The 21667-nt window shown below is 35.2% G+C and overlaps 1 protein-coding gene across 3 annotated transcripts in view; it reads right to left on the reverse strand.

Moving 5' to 3' along the window:
- Positions 1-2540: 2540 nt before the first annotated feature.
- CPPED1 (calcineurin like phosphoesterase domain containing 1) overlaps positions 2541-21667 on the reverse strand; it is a 51953-nt gene continuing 32826 nt past the window's right edge. The window contains exons 3-4 of one of the 3 annotated variants that reach the window (XM_085302861.1): positions 20474-20896; positions 2541-5120 (exon numbers count right to left, since the gene is read on the reverse strand). In XM_085302861.1, the coding sequence (XP_085158987.1) occupies positions 4888-5120; positions 20474-20896 (656 nt within the window). In that variant the 3' untranslated portion in view covers positions 2541-4887. Of the gene's footprint in view, positions 5121-10749; positions 10853-17256; positions 17506-20473; positions 20897-21667 lie in introns of those variants that run through there. The other 2 variants (XM_085302876.1, XM_085302868.1) reach the window with 2 other exon arrangements.

Below are 21667 nucleotides of genomic sequence, written 5' to 3' on the forward strand. Positions count from 1 at the left end.
GAGATATTTTTCTTAAATGATAATTAGTGTCTCCATAGGTGAATTGTTTCATAATTTAACACAATGTGAATTATTTTTCTTTACATAAACAAGATGAAGCTTTGTGACCACGAGAACTTCTGCCATTTCTAATTAGTTAAGGCTTCAGTATTAATCCTAAATTAGCTAATTATGCTTAGAAAAGTAAAGTAATCCAAAATATTTGTCATCTATGCTGGTAAAAAAAAAAAAAAAAAAAAAAGCATATTCACATTTTATTTTTCTAACACTTTGCTTCATACAGTAATGTTCAGTAATGCACTGTAGTTAGTGTTCTCTTCCCACAATTTCTATTACATAAATGAGGCCACATTTTCATCTTAAGTTATATTTGTACTTATCCACTCGATTTAGAAACTGGGTCCAAGCTATTTTAGGGCATTTGAATTGTCATTCAAAATCAGAAATTTTTAAAAACAATGTGAATTGCAAGGGAAGTAACTTTATTTAGTTTCTGAATGTCTTAAACTTTCTGGCATTTGAAAATCTAATATGTGTGCTAACTTTGACCACGCTCATTAAACTAAGGCAGCAGCAAAATGAGCAACAAATGAAATGGTAGGCTCCTTTTGCGCTAATGCTAGGAACTGTTACTTCACTGAAATGAGACACAGGGTAGAAAAGCTYGCAGTACTGCTGATGTCCATTCCCTCATGTTAGCTGGTGTTGTATTGTCAGAATCACTACTCGGCTGTGAATTGTTATGCAAGCAACTTGCTCATCACTGACATCTTAATTTTCTTCCTTTTGAAAACTTGCCAGGTGAGAACCAAGACAAATGTTTTGTATATTTCAAATATAAAACTTTGAGTGTTTTTTTTTTTTTTCTTCCAGTGAAGCTAATCACGTTTGTCATTAAGTCCTTAATAATATCCCTGGGTATTTTTGCTTTGCCATCTAATTCAGGAGACAATAATAGAGAGTAAATTACTTTGTAAAGCTTACCTGTCCCCAGGTGGGACAGAAATGTAGGCCTTACGTGCATTCCAGTAACTCATGATACCTTTTCTATTAGTTATACAGGGAAATACTCATAAAAAAGTGCTGAATTAAAAAAAAAAATCACCTAGAAGCTACAGTGCAGTGTAGTATGGGTTTTCTTACTTTCTACTGTGATTTTAAAATACTTGGTAAAAGCTTGATGCCAGTTTTTAGTAATTGAGATACTTATTACTTTCTGAAGGCCACTGAAAATATATTCAGAACATTTAGATGTCTACATAAAATACTGACCTACCTACATATTATGTTATCTTGTGAACTAGCTATATATGAATTTGAAAGTTTAATTTGTTGGAACCCAAATAGAGCTTTTAAATAACTGACTTTGCACTGTTACAACAGATGGCAGGGGTACTACTGTCATGTGCGAAGCAACTAAAAGGAAGGTGTGACCTGCCTACATCAGGAAATAATCTCTGAAGAGCATGGTAAAACACAGGGATCTTTCCACTGAAGAAGGTATGGTAGATCTGTTATTGCTGAATAGAATTGCTGCCATCGCTGCCACTGGAGACCTCTCTCTCTCTCAATTAAACCACATAGAAAATTAAGGTTGGCTCTACATGCTTGTATCTATCTTCTCTGCTTTTGCCCAGAGGTACAGTAGGTCCACATCTAGCAGTGTTGCATGAAGGTGGAAGCCATCTYGAGCCTTTGGCAACAAAGACAGGTAGGTGGGATGCCTGTCTGATCTCCTGTTGCCCATGGTATTTTTCCTGTTTGACTGCACATCCAATAGCTTTTGATTTATATAACTAACAACAACAAAAATACCTCCAGGATAGGGCTAATGAGCTTAGCAGCTGCACTAGCAGCAAGTTGGAAATACTGGAGGCCGTAGTAGGACTATTCTTCTAGAATTTGATAGTCAGAAAATCCATTAATTAAAGATTTGTCAAACTTCAGATGAAGCTAAAYAAGGATCGTACTAGAACAATTGTTTTTAAACTTACCTATATAAGAATAAGTAAGTTTGCAGAAGTTGGTTTTTAGAGTGAAATCTGAACAGAAGACAGTGGGATTTCATTACAGCCTTTTTTGCAAATCTGAAAAATCCCACCTCTGGTTGCAGAAGGGAACATGCAGCAACAGTGGCATGGTGTTTCCAGCTCACTGGAAGGAGTGGAACATGGGTGTTTGATTTCAGCATTGTTCATGGGTGAATCTGAACATAAACCACTATGATCTTAAAATGTATACAGTAGCTGTGAGACTGAAGGCATAGATCAATCCTTTAGCTTTTCATGAATTTTACTATTTATAAATACTAAATCAAAATCTAGTATTGCTAGTCTGAAAAAAAGTATTGAAAAACAGCCCCTTGACTTTGCTATCTTACAAAGCTAGCTACAAACTAAAGACAAATGCTTATTTTGTTTGCTAAAAACTGAAGACAAATCTGATATTATTTTTACAAATGAATTTAACAAAGTGTTCTTAGAAATCACTAAATAAAATACTTGGGATATGAAGAAAGCAACTTTTTTTTTTTTTTTAATTGAACTCCAGATTTGTACTTAAGTGGTAGTTTCATGACAAAACATCACTGAATTTCTAATGATAAAATGCTGTTCACAAATAAAAGAGAACTTGAATTATTTCTAAAACATGAAACATTGTTTATAAAACATTTCTTTTTTTATATTAATACATCATAACTTTGAAATTATTTTTAGAATAATTGTGCAAGTACTATGTGCAGATACTATTAAAATCTTCGTATTTATAGAAAGACTTTCTCCTGATGTTAAGTTTGGCTCTCTCAAGCTTCATACATTCAGTTAAAATTATATCCTTTAATAAACAGGCATACTAAAAAGCAGCTAAAACATTTCGTACATTCTGATTTACAATACTGTGCCAGAGTAAAGAGAACATGGCATGCTTAGATTAGCTCAGCTCCCTCAGATACTACCTCAGTCTTAAAATTTAAACTCACAGTTAAAAGATTTAAGTCAGAGAGACTGTTCTTCCCTACGCAAAACATACAGTAGCATCAGATACTTCAACAAACCGTTAATTAGCTGTGATTACTAGGGCTCCTGTATAATAAGACCAAATTTTAAAAGTACTTTGTGACTTAAGGGACATGTATGCGTACAGCCAGTTTTTCTGAAAAGTATTAGAAATAATGGGAACTTAATTACCGATGAACTGGTACTTACGTATCTACCTATTTCTAAGTATCTAGTTCTCAGTTCCCAGATATGTCCTTGAAAGTAAGACTGAAAGCATTCAGCTAAGCAAAATTAGTTGGAGAATAAAAGCAGAATCCTTTCCTTKCCTTTTGAATCAAACATGACCTATGCTGAGGCAATAGCGTGGGAACGTAGCCCACATTTGGTCCTGTCTGACTACAGGAACAGCTGTTTCACTCTTTCAGGAAAACAACTGTCCAAAATTTTACAGAATTAATTTTAGAATCTCACCAGCCCCACAGATAAATGTTGAAGTGTCTTGTTAGCTAAAAACTGTTGCGCCTAAAATGTAATGAAACTAAAGCTTTGGCATAGTATATCACCTCTCTCACCATCTGTTAACTTCTGTAGTATCCTACTGTATCAGACTGGCAGGTGGGGGATTGTGTGTGATTCATTACTTTTTTGGCCAGTCTTATTTGTGTTCTTCCATCTTCAGATTATAAAGCAGTGCTAGTTCTATTGTTGGCTAACCTGTGTGTGACAGGTATTACAATATGTTCAACTAAATACATGAATGTAAAAAAAAAAAGAGGTATGTGTTAGTTAAATGAAGGCAGTTTTTTTTTTGTATTTAACAGTAAACAAATCAGACATATTTGCTACARAATTAGGCAGTTTGCAGCACGTGACCTTAGAATGTAGTTTTTCTCTTAATCCTGTTATATCGTTTGTTTTTTTTAAGASTTATTCCAACAAAGAAAATTCGCCCTTTACAGGGTTTTAACATTCATTGGCTATAATATTACAACAAAGCACTCTTAAAATGCATTTAGAAATCAAAGCTTTCCACTTGTCTAGGATCAACTGTGACTACTGAAGATAGTTTTCTGCAGAGAATATTTTCTCTGTACAAGATTCCAACTTTTGAAAACAGGGCAATAATATATGCTAATTGAATGGTCATTAAATTTCAAAAGGAAAATAATTGTTCCATGTTTAATTTCTGTCAGTGGCATCTGTATTAGTATCATTTATAGATGTTTCATAACATAAAATCAGAATATAATGAAAACCCAAGCTGTGACTTTGCAAAATGTAGTATGTTTTCTCTCTTATTGCTGCTGTATCTGAAGGACTGAGTATGGAAAATGGGAGAAAATATGACCTCTATAAACAACAAAGACTGATCTAAAGGTTGTTAACAGTCAGTGGGAGTCTGTTGATTTCACTGAGTTTTAGATTTGTCCCTCTGGAGTAAAAACATGGCACATCTTTATTGTTTGCAGTGTAATAGAAATGATTAAATTTACTGATTTTAAAATGACTTAAATATCAAATTAAAATAGACTTGAACTGCAGGGTTATCTAGAAGCAACTACTCTTATTCTTGGATATACTTCCTCTGTAACAAAARAAGTCCAGAAGCAGAATAAAATGTCCTAGAACAGTCCTTTTCAAGGATAGATTACCGTATTTGTTCTGCTATTTTTCCGTTTACTCAGAGGTCTCATTTTCTAAAGGGGAAACATCTCAACAACGTTCTTGCTTTGTTATTTAGGATTTAAACAAATAGAGAGTTGTGTTGGGGCATGGTGCACAATCAGAAATCTGTATCTTTAGATTGTGGAAACTTCTGAAACTTCCTATTTGTTTAATGTGGAAAAACACACATCAACCACTTGCGTTAAAAGGGACTTGATACAGCCTAATTTTGCTTAGCAAGCATATCCACAAGATCTTTATCTATTCCTTGGCTGCTCAGTTCATTTAAACTGTAGTATCTATGAACAATCTTTTCAGCTGTGACAACAACTACTCGAAGCCCGTGTTGATCTTCTCCCAGCTGACATCCTATTGCTGATGAAACCACCATTTCCAATCCTCTGTAGGATCCTCCAGCATTCCTATGGTAATGTCCAGAAAATACAGCTTTAATGCCTGTTAAAAAATAAAGAAAAAAAGAGTATGTGTTTAGTTGGCAGTTACATATAAAAAGTATTTGCAGTAAAAGATGCTGTTGAGGTTATATGCTAAGGCTAACACAGCCACTGAGTGTTGTAGAGAAAATTCTCTAGCAAGTACAGCTGTAGATGGCATGTTTACCTTCATTTTTGTAGTGATTCGTTAACTATGAAATCAAAAGGAACCTGATTACCTGAACTTGCCTCCTAAATAATTATTAGTAAAAGAATAACATTCTGCTCCATTAACTCTCTTTAGGGTTATTGGAGTCATACTGCTTTGTTTGCTGTAAGAAAGATGTTTGTCATCTTGCTACTCCTTTTTGCCAGAAAGAATTGAACGCTCTTTATAATTAGCGACCCCCTCCACCCAAAAAACAAAACTAAAAAACCTCACAGTAATAAATAACTGGCTAAAGAATGGTGGTTCTGAAAGGTGAGTTTAAAGACAAGCATCATATAGCTGTATTTGTCAATTAACGTGGAGAAAATTCACTAAGGAGAGCTTAAGCCTGTTTACTCAAGACAAGTGACCTTAAAAAAAAAAAAAAAGCCAAAAGAAACRAACATAATTGAGAAGATAATTTTTAATCTGTTCCACAGAGATACTGCGAATGTATCAGAGATGATGCCTTGAATAAGAAAACAAATCAGATGATACATAAAAGAAACCTTCTAAGCATAAGAAGCTGCACATTATAATGTGGGGAGGGGAAGAATGATGAGAACAACCAAGAAGGAAAGGTTGACAAGTTGCAAGAAGAGCTAAGCACAGTAATCACATGAATTAACATTTACCTAGTGTGGGATACAAACAAGGCTGTTCTGTTCTGATTTCCTGAATGGCCTTTCTGATTGCCTTTACAGGTCAAATTCACACTACTCCTCTCCTCATTTGATATTTTATACATCTTAATCAGATGATTTTATTACTACAAAACAATTAAGTGTTGATTAGTCTTATGAATCATAAAAGTAAAAAAAGTTCATATATATGATTTTAATGCTAAATACTTAGCTTGCTTGTCAGAATCTGAAAGACTATTAACAACAGAGTTGAGAATCTAACTTAATTCTAGGTAGGAGAATCGTAATATAGGTATTTGTGGCAATCTACTTGGGCAAGATCTATTTTTTTTTTATTTAAAAAAGGCATGTCACAATAAATCAAACTGGAATGCAGTTCTACATCTTATTACTGGTAATGTGTATTGCTTTCAAATACAGTGCAAATCACTTCATGTAAATGGAGAATGAAAAATGTGAAGTAAGTATAAAGAGCAGTTTTTACAGAGGTTTTGTGGGGGTTCTTTGTTTTGTTTTTTTGGTGTGCTCAATCTAAGATTCTTTTATGTCAGACTGTCACAGCTTCTTTCTGAGGCTGTATGTACTCCTATTCTGTGCTGTTCTGAAATAGAAAATTTACTGGACAAGATGGCTGAAAATACTGGAAATTTTGTTACTTATTATCAGATAAGTAACACATTCRTGGAAATGAATTTTATATGTTAAATTGCTACAGAAAAAGTTTCAGCCTGCTGTTGATTTAGGATACAATTGATGACAAAATAAAGGCCAGTGACATTTTCAAAAGTACCTACATGATTTAGAAGTATTTTTTTTTCTATTTAAATTSAATAGGTTATGTGCTCCTTAGTCATATAGGCACTTTGATGGTTCTGCTTAAGCATCCGGGAATATATTAGGTTAATACTGAGTTATTCAAAAAATGCAACAATTATCCTATAACAACAGATATGACTAGATGGCCAGCAGGTTATCAAAGGTGACTATCTAATTGAATCTTTCATATTAAAAGGGGAAGTAGGCCCATACAGTTTGCTATGCTGGCTGAAAAACTGCTGTGTTATGATAGAGAAATACTTGCTGGTAATAATCTATAAATGCTGAACCTTGCTAAACACAGTTATATTGAAAGATAAATAAGCTAACAATACTCTAAAGACGTGGCTGTTCCAGAGTAGGGTAGCGTGGAAGAGTGATGGTTCAGTCACACTTGGGATACACGTGGGCAGCTGCTAGCTGCTGCAGGGCAGTGTGAGGTGTTCCCTCATGGCATTCTTTCTTTCAGCACACAGTGAGGGTCTTGCTCAACACACTAAGCTCAAAGCCCAGTTTAAAATATGCAGGCACTTATAACTAAATTACCTTTCCAGTTCCCACATCTAATACTGAGTGTCTAACAGCACAGTAGAAATTAGCCTGTGTTAACCTGGTAAAATAAAAATGATTCACAGTTCTTTGGCCTTTCAAATCCACAGACTCTCACTTTATTTTTACAGGGTATTCACAGCTGATGGAGCTTTGAGGGCTGCTGGTACTGGCAATATAACTGGCATTCTGAGGAGCCACTGTCATCTGCTGCTGACTGTCTGGAAGATGCCCACTGCCCTGGCTCTCTGAGACATGTGGTATGTATGAGGGTGTTCAGTCATGTGAGATTTTTGTATACAGGAAGACTGCTCGGAAAAGCCCAAAATAAAATTCTATGCTGTGTGCTTGGTAAAATCTGCACAGGTACTGATATATCACAATCCCAACCTTATGTAAATATCAAATGACTGAAAGTAGAAAACAGAATGAAACAACATGTTAGTGGCACATGAAGATTAATGTCAGGTAGAACTTGTAGAAAGTCATCCTAGGCAGTCATCAGTGCTACTCTTTGCTTAGTGCAACATACCTATCTGGTGCAAAAATTACATTTGTAATTCAGCATAATAAACTTCAAGAGGTTGTTCTGACTCAGCTGCAGGAACCTAGCAAAACAGTTCTGTTTTTAATCCCAGTACTTTATGAAGAGTCCGTTATGCCATGGAGCTTCTGTATGCTACCATTCTTTTAAAGAGCTTATGCTTTCTAGGTACTATCTGGATCCTTAGAATCATAATATAAGGATGTTTGTTTTGCAACTGATGCTACAGATAATTTAAAATGTGGAATCAGTTCTCAGCTCCCTACCATCTTGCAGGCTATTACAGTGACTGTTTAATGTAAAATACTTGAGCAATTCTGGCAGCAGAACTCAGCATTTCTTTCTTTCTCATTATAAACACACACATATTTGTCTCCAGTGAATCTTACATTCCTTTTTTGCATAGCGACAGATAAGTGCCCATCTAGAACTGCTTACGGGGGTGGTATTTGGGCATTCTTTGCTCTTACCTTCCAAAACAGAGCACAAAACTGAACTTGGAGGAAGCTTTGTGAAGGACAGTTCCAGCTGCTGAAGTGAGATGAATCTTCCTTTGTGGCAATGTACTTACTTAAATAAACAAGTCTTGATCAGGTAGATGGAGCTGCTTATTGCAGCCTCTGAGTAAGGTGGCTCTATGAGCTCCAGCAATGTTCTAGATTCCACTCTCAGGCAAACCCCTAGCATGGACCTTACTGTATCTTGTTCTTTACCTGCAGATTTAAGTCACAGCTAAATGAAGATACCAGGAATTCTACATTTAGGCACTGTTTGGCCTGCCTGATTACTATACCAGCTGGATTTGCAGATACGTGTACTACCTTCCAGTAGGTGACGGTGCTACTGTAATAATGTAAGTTCTTTTCAGTATTTTATATTTTCTGCAGATAAGCAAGGCTATTCTAGTACGTGAAAAAAACTTATAAAAAAGTAGCAACCATAAAACTATAGTGAGATGAAAACCCATGTCACACTATCCTTTAGTAAGGGACATAAGTGCTTACTAAGGAAAATAAGATATTTCTTTTTACCAGAAACATCAGCATTCTTAAAGTAACATCTTTCCATTATCCACAGAATTCAGTCTTTGGAATTAAAAAGAGGAACAAAAGTCAAGACTTTGTATCGCCATATATGTAAACCAAACCCCAAGACAGTTTCAGTGTAACTTGAAGGAACACAATAGAGGATGCAAAAGTAATAYAGCAATTTTAGTTATGCTAGAAGAAAAACACTTATCTCCCCATTTTTGAGGATTCAGAAGAAGATTTTGAGGAACCCCTTCTAGAATTAGTAACCTTTCAGCCTAAAACCAGCAGACACCAGGTAGACACTTAAGGCCCGTGAATCATGCAGCTTTTTTCTTCTTCGGCAGATACCGCAACTTTACCATAATTATGTTTAACATCTGCTAACTGCCTACGCTCAAGAAGTTAATTTTGGTAGAGAACTAAAATAAGAGTGGTGCCCAAGCAGCCCAAAACATAATACCTCAGACCACAGAGGATGTGATTTAAACCCTTTTTTATATCCTGTTGGCTATGTGAGGCAGATTCATTCCAAAGTAGCGGTGTTTATGGATACTCTTCATCCAAATTCCCCCTTACAGTACATGTCATTTAGCTACTAATTCCACTAAAGAAGTGTTCAGTGCTGGAATGCCATTTTGGTTCTAGCCTCTCAAGACCAGCCTCTGCTAGAATTTAGTATCTACTTTAGCTACCACCTAGTGAAAATTTTGCCCAGACTTCAGCTTTCAGGTACTCTCTATTTACAGTGCTAGTGTTAATTCCACTTATTGTTCTGCTACAGTCTATTACATCTTGAACAAAAAAAAGGTCACTGCTGTGTATTAATAGAAGTCTGACTGATGTTGCTTTTTCTCCAATAATACTTTCTTATTCACTCAGCTGCATTCCAYTTACTTTTGTAAGTTGGCATAAGAAGGAAATCTGAACCGGTCAATGCAATAATACTAAGATGACAAGCAGGCAATTTACTTTGCTCTTGCTTTTGATCCTAAACATAAAAAGAATCTTAAGATGTATGTACTCAAACTTTATTTATTCATTTCAAATGTTTTTCTGAAGTAATACTGTCAAATTATTAGTACCCCTCCCAAACCCCCTTTTTTCCCTAAACCCTGGGGAGAAACACACGGTGTTTGTCCTTGCAGGCACTATCATAATAACCTGCTTTAAGATATGCTTGGGTCAGTTGAATGCTATTCAGTAGAGACAGCTATACACAAAAAGGTACAGTCTCTACTCATAAAAAGTAGCTAGAGCAGTGATCTGTTTTTAATTCTTGATTTCTAAAATAGCAGGTGGGAAAACTTTTGATACAAAAGATGTATGAAATACTCAAAAACTATGTGTAAATAAATGTCATCTGAAGAGATGTAATAAACGTTGATAAACCTTAGCCTCTTCGTTAACTTGATCATGAAGCGAGCTAATAAATAGTTTGTTTTTATGGTACTCTAAAGGGAAAAAATGCAATGTATACATTAGGTATCCTTTTAGATTGTAAGGTTACGCAGTGGTTTAGATAATGCAACAGGTAGGTGCTGAGGAAAGCAATTAGTAGCTTACATAATTCAGTGTGCTATATTTGATGCTATCTATCTGTTCATTCATAAAGAGTGCCTTTAAAGCAGAAATCACCTTTTTTTCCCCTCAAATTTCAAACAAAATTCATACCTTAATTTGGACACACTTTCCAAGTCAAAAACATGGTAAAAATACTTGGTGGTTTCTGTTGAGTAGATACCTCAAAAGCAAATTAAAAAAATACTGATTTTTTTTCTCCCCCAATATTTCCAGCGTCTGCTTTCTAAAGTGAACATGCCAAATAAGTAATCGTTACAGGAACTTAAACAAGCTCTTACTGATTTTTCTCTCTCAGAGTTCAACAGCTTTGGTAAGATGACAATTTTTATCAGCATTTCCCATTTTCTCTTTTTCTCCTGGTGCTCTCTTCAGTTTTGTAACCTGAAACAACAGGATGTATTAACAAGGGCTCTTCTTACAGAGATGGTATAATGGATGCTGTTAAACTATCTGACTGACCTACTGGGAAAGGAGATACAAATGAGTAACTGAAATTTGCTTTAGATGTTTCACAGAAAAGTTTGGTACAGAAAAAGGAAGGCTCTGACTACCAGGCTCAGGAGCAAATGTAGGTACACTGCTGTCATGTCCAAGTATACTGCAGTAGCTCTGCTTTGGAAGAAGTTATCGTTTGTAGTGATGAACACCACCTAGTACATCTGAATCTGAAAACAATCCAAAGCAGAATTATGTACTAAAAGAAACTATGTCCTATATGAAATATTTTCCATCTCTTTCAGGTGATACCATGAAAACTTCATGTTAAACAGAAGTCAGATTACATTCTGAGGAAATGCACAAATCTGAAGACCAGAATTTGGGGGGGGGGGGGAACTTTAGCTATCTTAGTGTTATTAGCACGGTGAAGATTTTATTTCTGACAAGAACGAGATCAGAAAATGGTTCATTATCTGAATAGAAACTACATGCTGAATAGCAAGAAGAATTCAGTTTGTCTGTTAGCAGGAGAAGGTAGGGTTATTTTACAGAAATTTAAAACTGCAGTGTCATCTTTCCACAAATTATACCTTATCACTCTGAGAAACCCTTCTGAACAACAATTTCGCAGCACCGGGGAAAAGAGGTCAGCATGATTTTGACATAATTGCACTGTACGAGAACAAAGGCATTTAGCTGTTTGTCATGTATAATTCCTATGAGAGCGATTACATCCCAGCCCTGCCTTACTGTTCAGTTGCACTCCCATAATTCCTGGACTTTTCTCCCTTACTTAGTACTGTACTGCTATTATAGTAAGAGAAGTGCAAGAACATGGAAGATGGGGCATTTCTCCAGCTCTGTTTGGAGCAGGAAGGCAATGGGACTGTGGCTTACCTCCTTCGATGTGGACCAGCAGACAGTCACTTTTAAAAAAGTAAGTTACTTGACCAACTTGTCTGTTTAAGGAGTAGTTTATTCATTTAAAAAAACCCTCTAGTTTAAAAACTAAATGCTATGTTTGCCCTCCTTCTGCTCTTCGGAAGTATTCTCCCAAAGCTTACACTACTGAAGTAGTTGTACCCATCAGAGGGCCCCATACAGGGATTTCAATCGATGGGAGGGAGCGACTCACTCTGTGGCAAGATGTCCCGCACCAGTTGTGCATTCTGTCCATGGTCTCTAGCTTCTGACAGTCTGAAGTCTTACAGTGACAGAGCTCAATAGCTTACAGGAATAAAAGAATTATAGCATAACTTTGTATATGACAATACTAGTGAGATCTGAAGTGATCACAAATAATACCTCACTAAATGAAAGACTAGGTAACCAAGACAAGAAAAAAAAAATATATATCCAATCAGATCATAAGATTTTGTGAAGTATAGCTGTTTTCCTAACTCCTTGAAAAATCCTGTAGCCATTATTTGATGCTTGATAATTTAAGTTAATGCAAGAAATACAGATTGAGTCCCAGGCTCAAAGGCAGTCTATATACAATGATTTCAGAATTCCAAATAAGTTAAAACAGTATGGAGAAATAATGTATCCATACTTACCTTGAAATATTAAAAGTTATTTCTTAAGAAAACATGTACTCAGAAAACAGTTTTTCTCCYATAAACAGATGAGACTGGGCAAGAATTCAGACTTGAACTAGTTTAAATTCCAAGGGTATCTGACTCTAATTTCTATAATTAAGCTCATTTTCATGGCTTGCTTCCAAAAAAAAAAAAAAAAATCTAATTCAGAAGTCATTGTTTTCCAACTCTAGTTCCTAACCTACAGAAAACATTTTTGGTCAGATGTTTCTGTGTCCAAATTGTGACTGGCCTAGCCTCAATTTGGACTGTTCAAGTGAGTGCTATGGATGGTGTGAAAATATAGGAAGAAAATTACCAATATAAAAATAAACCCTCAGAAAAGCAAGTAGATTTTCCAAATTAGAAAGAGAATGCCTGGAATAATCAGCATAGGCAATCAGTAGCATGCTTTATTTAGACTGAGCCTTCAATTAAATAAATGCTTTTCTCAGCAAATGAGACTGTAAGAGAATGAAGAAGGCTAAATTAGTGGAATATGAATAATAAATATGTAATGGGTACAGTACAGACCCTTCTTTTCTTCCCATGAACTCTGTAGAGAATTTGGGGGGGGGGAGGGGAGGGGATGAAGGTGTTCTGCCAGAGCAATGAAATTTATCAAATGATCCAGATTATCACCCTGTAATTATTGATTAATAAACTATTTTTAAAAATAATTATTGACATGAAGCAATGTTCACTCTATTTCATTTAAAGATTTATGACCCTCATTACAAACCACAGGTAAAGTTCAAAGCAAAGAAAAGGAGGTATTTCTTCACATAACAAACTGCGAAACTTGAAACTCCTTCCCATGCACCATTGTGAAAGGTGAGTTTTCAAAAATCAAAAGTGAACGGGACAAATCCATACAAGAATTTATTCAATAGCAGTATATTAATAACGTCAGTATAGTTCAGTACGTCCCTCAAAGACATACTGTTGGAAACTGGAAGAGTATTTTGAAGAAATAACATTACATACTTCTGTCTTTTACTCTTCCCTTGTGGTCTGCTAATAAAAACAGCGGAGTGGGCTACAGAGATCTTCATTCTGGCCAATTAGTCTGTTTTTATGTTAGCTATTTGTGTTTAATGATGAAATTAGGTTGCACTTAAAGTAGACCTGTGCTTATTTAAAAATCACTAGTTTCACTGGCCATACCTTTTGCTCAATCAAGGACTGAAGGAAAAGGGCTATACTAGCAAAAGTTACTGCTATATATATTTTTGTACCTTAAACTAACTAGAGCTAGATAAGAATAGTAGTAGAGCCAAAATGAAATCAAGGGATAGAGAAGCCATTCTGTAAAGAAAAGAAGTGCCTATTTAACACTCTTTTGTACCCTTTTCATAGGCAGGACAACAAAATAAAAGTAGTATCCAGGCACAGGGAGATGCTACTGTAAGAGACCGTGTGTGTGTGTGTGTGTGTGTGTGTACATGTGTGTACACACAAACACACATACAGAAATAGGTATCTAAAGAGGAGATGTTTTTGGCAAATACAACCATTTAAGTCACAGCTGGCCTGTGACAAATTGTTCCTGAGTGCTTGCCCTGGAGTATTAAGCACAACCTGGCTTTTCTTTTTCCCTTCACTTCCAGCATACATCAACTTCTTAAAATTCAACGTCAGTATCTGTTCTCAAAACAGTTTTGTGCAACAAAATGATATTCTTGCAGCTTGCAGTACAAGAGCACATATTAACCATAAGCAGTCTTTGCCATACCTTTTTCTCCCCCAGGCCAGTAGTGTACATCATTTTTTCAAGACTCTAGCACTACACAGCAAATAATGATAGTACTTAGTGGCCTTTGTGAGCAAAACCTCTCCTGTGGCATTATATTGTTTTTTTCTCTCATCATAATTTGAGGAGTGCTCACATCACTCCATCTGTCARGCAGGTGTTATAGCACCATAGAAAKATGTGAAACCATCAGTCATAGCACTATTAGCAGGCCTATACAGTGCTCAGGCAGTTCTCACTCAGACACTGTTCTCCAAAAAAACATGATCTATCAATAGAACTCCAGTAGAAGGAAACAGACTCACTAAGAAGTGACTGGAATTAACACCCTTGATTTTGTAACCTCTTGCATCTACCTTAAATGACAATATGACAGTTATTCTGTATGCCTCGTTACAAGCACCATACTGCCTTACCTTCTTCATTAGAAGAGCTGTGAGAGTAACATAAACTTGAATATTTAGAACTACTGCTTATAGCTCTATGAGCACTTTAATAGAATAATAAAAGTAATTAATAAAATACCATGTGCACTGTTATTAGTAAACATGATTCTACAAACTTAAAGGAAAACTCTTCTTTAATTCACTATATAAACTAAAGAACCGAGGATCTGATACAACTAATGAAGTCAGTGGGTCTGAGACAAACTACATCAAAGTCAAAAATATTTACAGTAGGAGGACACTGAGTGCAGATACATAAACAGCTTAGTCTCATTTGAAAGACAACAGGCACCACCAGAGYGTGTAGGTAGCACCTCTAAAGGCTTATTTAAACCAGCAGTTTAATTAGACTGCCTATAGAAGGCCACTTTGTGCTTAATCTTTCTTTGCAAATGCCTCTCACGATCTTTCAGATGAACATGTTTCCTGGTTTCACATAGCTACTTTTCCCATTTAAAAAAAACTAGCTTTCTAACAGACATGACAAAACCAAAACAATCCTGTCTAGCCATGTGCTCCAAGGATCAAAAAAAARAAAAARRWTTTTTTTTTTWTATCTACCAGAACTACAGTGAAGAAAACACTTTTCAGAAATTAGTAACAAATATTACTTAATCTCATTATAGACTATAGTAAATTAATTTAGAAACTCAGTGTGTGTGCATGTGTGTCTCTTCTTCAAAAACACTGTTCTTCTAAAGTTACATAGAAAATACTAAATTTGGTCACTCTACTTACTTATACATGAGTGCATACTTTCAAGTGTTGTTTAAATCAAGATCTTTCTTTTAAAGTTCAGCATATTTTTATATTATCTTTAATACTGACAAAGCACCACGTAAGCAAGTACTGAGATGATCCATTTGGTGTAAAAGCTTTGCCAAAATTGAGGTCTCATGGCAGGAGGAAGAAAATATTACTCCCGTGTCAGTTTTAGTGAAACATAGCATATGTTATCTGGTAAATTTTAGCGCCAACAGCTTTCAGCACTCCCTGCTTTAGTTTTGTACTCAAATATATCTATATCTTGGCTGTTAATGTTCAGAAAGTTTTTTTTTYCCTTTAATTCTGCTCTCTTATTGTACCATTTCAAAGAGGAGGCAGTAGGTATCACATCCTTTTAATACACAAAAGTTGTTAGAAGCTACAATATCTACCATCACAAACAATGAAAAATTAAACCATTTAATAAAGTAAAGTAAGTTAGGCTGTTTTGTTTCCTGTGTACGTAAACTGAAGTATTTGGGGGCAGGTTTAGCTCAGTTGGTTAGAGTGTGGTGCTGCTAACGTCAAGGTCGCAGGTTCAATCCCCATATGGGCTACGCAGAGGGTTGGACTAGATGATCTCCCGAGGTCCCTTCCAGCCTTACCATTCTATGAGTCTATGATTTTTTGCCACATCTGAAAAACTGAAAAATTGCTTCTTACCTAGATAAACTACCTGTATTTTTCATCCCATTCTGAACAACAAAGACTTTTCTCACTTTTTGTTGCTGGAAAACCAGATACTAGTTTAGATTTAGCTCTTAAATGTGTTCAGACACTTACTTGCTTATAGATTAGGGGTCATTAAGAAACACATACTACTATGTTAAGTGCTAAGTATCCTTATTAATTTCAGTCTGTCAGTGATGATTCTCAGGCCAAAAACATCTTTACAAGATTGTCTGTAGCTCAGCAAAAATACCCACTTTTTTTTAGGTCATAGAAAATATTTGTAATAACCTAGAAAAAAGCACACATGAATGCGATATATAGGAAAAATTTCTCTTTTTACGTAGACTGCTTAATTTAAAAATAAGTTAATTACATTTATCCAAGAAACATGACATTTGGATCAAATATTTTTTGGCTCAACTGCCCACCTGGATTCTTTCTTTTTCCATGTAAAGATATATGCAAACCTACTTATGTCAGCACTATGAAATTCTTAAAAGCTGAATATGCATTTCATGAGCAGAATCGATTGACTCCAACAGATCTCTCAGATGAGAAAGTTAGGTCAGCTTATTCTCAGTTTTTGCACACAGGTGTTTTTCTGTACTTAGCTTCTGCATGTAAAGGAGGCAAACCTTTGAAAATTGAGGCTAACCATTCAGAAGGTTTACAAATAGGCTTTCAGAAACATAAATTCACTTAAATAATAAACATTGTTCTGAACTGAGTTGATYCTCAGTGTCAATAGAATCACTTTTTCAAGGTCAGTATTGTTTATAAATGAATGCATTTAAAGAAAAATCACAGGAAGATTTCTTAGATACTCACAAGTATGGTTTAACTTCGCATAGTAGCAATACATCTTTACAAGTGCCAGATTTTCAATTTATAAATATTTATCATAAGGACATGATTATATCTTTAATTAGCCCAACTGTTAAGGACACTTCTAATGTGAAAAATGTAATTCAATATTTCGTAACAGATGTAGCCTCTACAGTTAGTCTTTTATCTCTGCTGGTAATGAGTGGATACTTAAACCAAAAACATTATGTAATATATAACTGACTGTAAGAGAATAACCATGCATTTAAACTTAAAACAGATAACAAATTTGCTGAAGTTACTTACTTTACCCCTGTAACATCACAGTAAAGGATCTTATTATTTCCTACATATATCCATGGGAATTTGTTTACAGAAGGTACTAAATTAATTTATTGCCCTCCTTTCCCATTCTTCTCTGTAATCAGATGAATCATGCCTCTGTATTCGACACTTGTAGAAAACATGTAAATATGAAAACTGTGATAGTTTCAGGTCTGGTCCTGGTTTTTTGGGCCCATCTATTAGCATCAACATTTCCAAACACAACAACCCCTGTGAGAGTGAGAGAGACAGAGAAAAAAGAAGGAAGGATTGATGAGTAGGAGAAGAAGAATCCAGCCTGGAAGATTCATTAAAAAGGAGACTTACTTTCTTCTAGAATAAATTGAGGGGTAACCATTTTAAACTGGAATTCATAATTAAAAAAAAAAAAAAAAAAAAAAAAAAAAAAAAAAAAGTAGATTTCATTACCAGTTCTCTGAGTTTTAAACCTCCAAGAATTTATCAAATGCAGTGAGGGGAAGAAAAAATTAATGGCTAAGGATATAATGAGATCAATGATTCTTTGGCAAAGCAGAGAAATACAGAAAATAACTGGTATCATTGTGTACCTGTGCATCTATCCTACCATGATAACTGCCTGTTTGTAATCTTTTCACAGCATTTTATGAACTTAAAAAGATCACTCTTCAAATTAATAAAAAAGTGGAAACAGAATGCCTCTGTTACTAAGGAAACTGGGAGCCAACTTTTGATTCTCAGCATTCTTAGTTATACTGCTCTTTTTATTCATTTAATTAGCAAAATGTTTGGTTCTTAGGATTGTGAATATTACTTATTGACTCAAGTTGTTATTGTGTAAAATAATAAATAGAAGATTGATGTTTTAAAATACTCATGAAAGAACCAAAAAACACATGTCATTCCTTGGATGATTTGGGGGGTGGGAAAGAGGGGCATAATGAGAGATACGGGAGGCAGTGTAAGAATGGGATGCTGACACATAAAGGCATTTGGAAATTTCTTCATAACAGTCTTACTTTACTGGCTTCCTATTTGTCCCACTCTCCATCATTTAAAGCTTAGTCAAGTAGCCTGTTACAGATTTTATCTTTTGAATAAGCCTCTGGATCTATGTTAGCAGAATGAATCTGAAATAATCCCTCTAAGGAAAATAAGTATTGAGAAAGCCAGTCTGCATCAAGTTTAAACGCAGAAACAAATGCATTGCATACTAATGTACTTTAACTTAACTATCACCATAAATCATTACAAAAGTGTTTTATGAGGCTAGCCAGAAAAAGAAAAAATATGACTCACCATTTTATACTGATAAAAGTTTCAGTCTACACAAATTCTACTTTGATTGCAGAAGAAGGTTATGCGATATATTCTGATAAACTAAAGCATTGTCCAGTGGGACACAATGTTAGTGCCTAAAGTAGAATCACCACCTACAATGATAACATATTACGTAATTCTCTTTATCTCTTAATTAGTTATCTCCCCATTAGTACTCAGTGTTGCCAAATGTTAGTAAACCATTTGGGTGACAGAAAACTCCAGGACAGAACTGTTTTGGTTTCTACACTAATGCTTATTTACTGARATGTACTTTGTATTTTCAGGCAACAGTATATAAGCATGTTGCTGCCTAGCTTCCTGAAGTACTTCCCACTATATTAATGTTAGCACTAACTTAAAAAGAGAAAGCACACATAAATAAATGCTTTTCTTTTTCAAATTTACAGTGAAAATACATGAAATGACCAATTATCCCAGAGGGATTATTATTTTCTGAAAAGTTTCATATTGCATGGGTTCCTTTGATTTGCCATTTTTATTAGTCATATAACACATGCAAAATTTGGGAGTACCACCTTAGAAGTCACTGTCTCAAGCACTTAAAATGAAAAACTCCAAAACTCTATGACAAACACCCATTAAATGTATACAGTGAGGCAAGGGAAATGGGTAAGATGTACAGACTCACTGATTTAAGATACAGTAATGTACACGCCTATCTTATATACATACATATTTCAAATTATGTTATCTTCAGATCTCTTGCCTTTTTTTGTTTTACATGGTGTTACTTTCTTCCATGTATAAGCACACAATCCTACTGTTCAATTAAAAAAATTTCCCTGCTGTTATAATAAAGCCAAAATTCCTAACCAAGATCCTCCTAGTGTCCAAAAATGGCATCTTTATATCTCCTATTAAGATATTATGAGGTTTTCTCAGCATGTCTCATCTGTAAATCTTGAATCTGCAAATATGTCAGTCCTCTGGAAAATTCCCAGATAATTGTGAATTCTGGCCCTACTTACTGGAACCAGGAGGAGATCCAGAGTWTGGAAATTAGGCTGGTTTTGGATGAGGCCAGGCATAACAATTATATGAGAAATTMGGAACAGTATCAGAAGCAATTTCCATTGTTCAGTAATCCAAATAACATGTTCTTTTATAGAGACAGAAAAAATGGTATTCTGATGCAGGGATGGCAGGAAATTTTGGGGGACTGGTACACTCCAGGAACATGAAAGCAATTAATAGGAAACAATGTGAATAGCATGGAAGAGTAGCTGCTTACTGCATATGTCTCCATGGTATTCAAATTTCATCAAAGCTAAGAGACTTGGTAAAATATGCTTAGASTTCTCTGCCTTTCATCCCAGAAATAGCCCCTATTAGTAATGGATAAACAAAGGATTGATCTTAGCAGAGCAAGACCCTTTTTAACAACTCCCTTTAAATCTGGAGTATATTACACTCTAGATTTAAAGTTGGCTCAGTGTGGGAGAAAACAACCTCACAGGCAATTCTGAATTCTGTTTCTCTGGCTACATAACACACAAATTCTTAATTTTTTTTTCCTGATCCTGATACCTGATCTTCCAGTCCTTAAGCAGGAAAAAAAAAAAAAAAAACCCCAAATCCAGATTGTCTTTTATCAGTGAATACTTGTGAAATCCAATCCTTGCTATTTATTTTACAGACTTTCTCACTTTGAGTTTTTCACTTTACACTCCCAAGTTGTAAATTCTTTTGGTACTTTCAACAGATGATTAGCCTTAGTTGAAAATGTTGATACAGGGGGAACTATGAGGCTTATAAGCAGTATCTAAAATTCCTTGAAAACTGTACCATTCAAGTTTAATGTATTTTGTCTGGCAGTATAACCATCAACAATGAAACTAAAACAAAAATTGCAAGATAGAAAAATACAACAAAATACCTGCTTTATGAAACTTCTCCATTATCTCCTGACGAACTGATTTTTCCAAGTTGAAATAGTCATGTTCTTCATCAGGATTCCTCAGGAATAGAGGGATGTGCTGAAATACTATTATATGCTTGCACTTAYGTTTTTCTGCTACAGCCAGCTGTCCATTAAGCCACACATCCTGGGCTTGCTTTAACTCTGGACATTTAGAAGAATCAAAGTATAACTGAGAATTCAGCACAAGAAAGAAAACACCTCCAACCCAAAAGCTGAAATAATCATCTCCCCAGTTCTTGCAGTAAGTCTCTATTGTTTCTCTGGTTGGAGTATTGCCAATATCATGATTGCCGCTGACAAATACTAATGGGATGTCCTGGTCAGTGTTCTTCAGAACATTCTTCAAATCCTGCTCTTGGTCCTTTCTCCACTGAGTTCCTATAAAAAATAAACACACTTTAGTGTTTATGTTCTCTTTCTCTATCCTCATTTCTTGCTTTTATTTACGGCAATACCAGTATAGTAAACAAATACTAAATGTTAGATTTTTTAACATGATGATATGCAGGAATATGAGTAAATTTGCCCTTCAATATCATGTATTAACACAATATGAATTCCCTCTTCTTTTCCTTCCCAGTCCAGTTCTCAGTAACTTTCATTAAACAAGGCTCTGGATGGGTACCAACATGCAGCATAGCAGCACATGATATAAGGGTGAACAGCCAGTATTTTCCCCCCAGAGCTTTTCCGCAGGTTGATGTTTTTCATCTGTAGGCTGAGAATCTAGTGAAAAAAATGCAAACTCATCGGATGGTGTGATTCAGCTTTACCAAGGGTAAAAAAACAACAGAAACATCTGTTTTACATTTTATGTCTCTGCAAAGGAATTTAAGTCTTTTTCATTACCAGAACTACTTTAACAGCAAAAAAGTAATTAGTGTCTTGTGGCAACTTGTCTGTACAATCACCCTGTTTTAATAATGTACATGGCATTAATTTCAAAGAAGGGTAATTGTGTATTTTGCTAGTTTCCCCACCTCCATCTCAGTTTTATAATAGTATGCATACCCTTCTGTTGGTCAGAAATACTTCTTTTTCTAGGAAGGTATAATTAATCACTAGACTAATTTACAGTCACCACAAATTGAGAAAGATTGAAAAAATGTTATAGTAAGGATGATAGAGATATTCTTTCAAGTTTTATAA

The sequence above is a fragment of the Rhea americana genome, unplaced genomic scaffold, assembly GCF_003343005.1.
Source record: "Rhea americana isolate MKP2758 unplaced genomic scaffold, rheAme1 scaffold_10, whole genome shotgun sequence".
NCBI classification, from domain to species: domain Eukaryota; kingdom Metazoa; phylum Chordata; class Aves; order Rheiformes; family Rheidae; genus Rhea; species Rhea americana.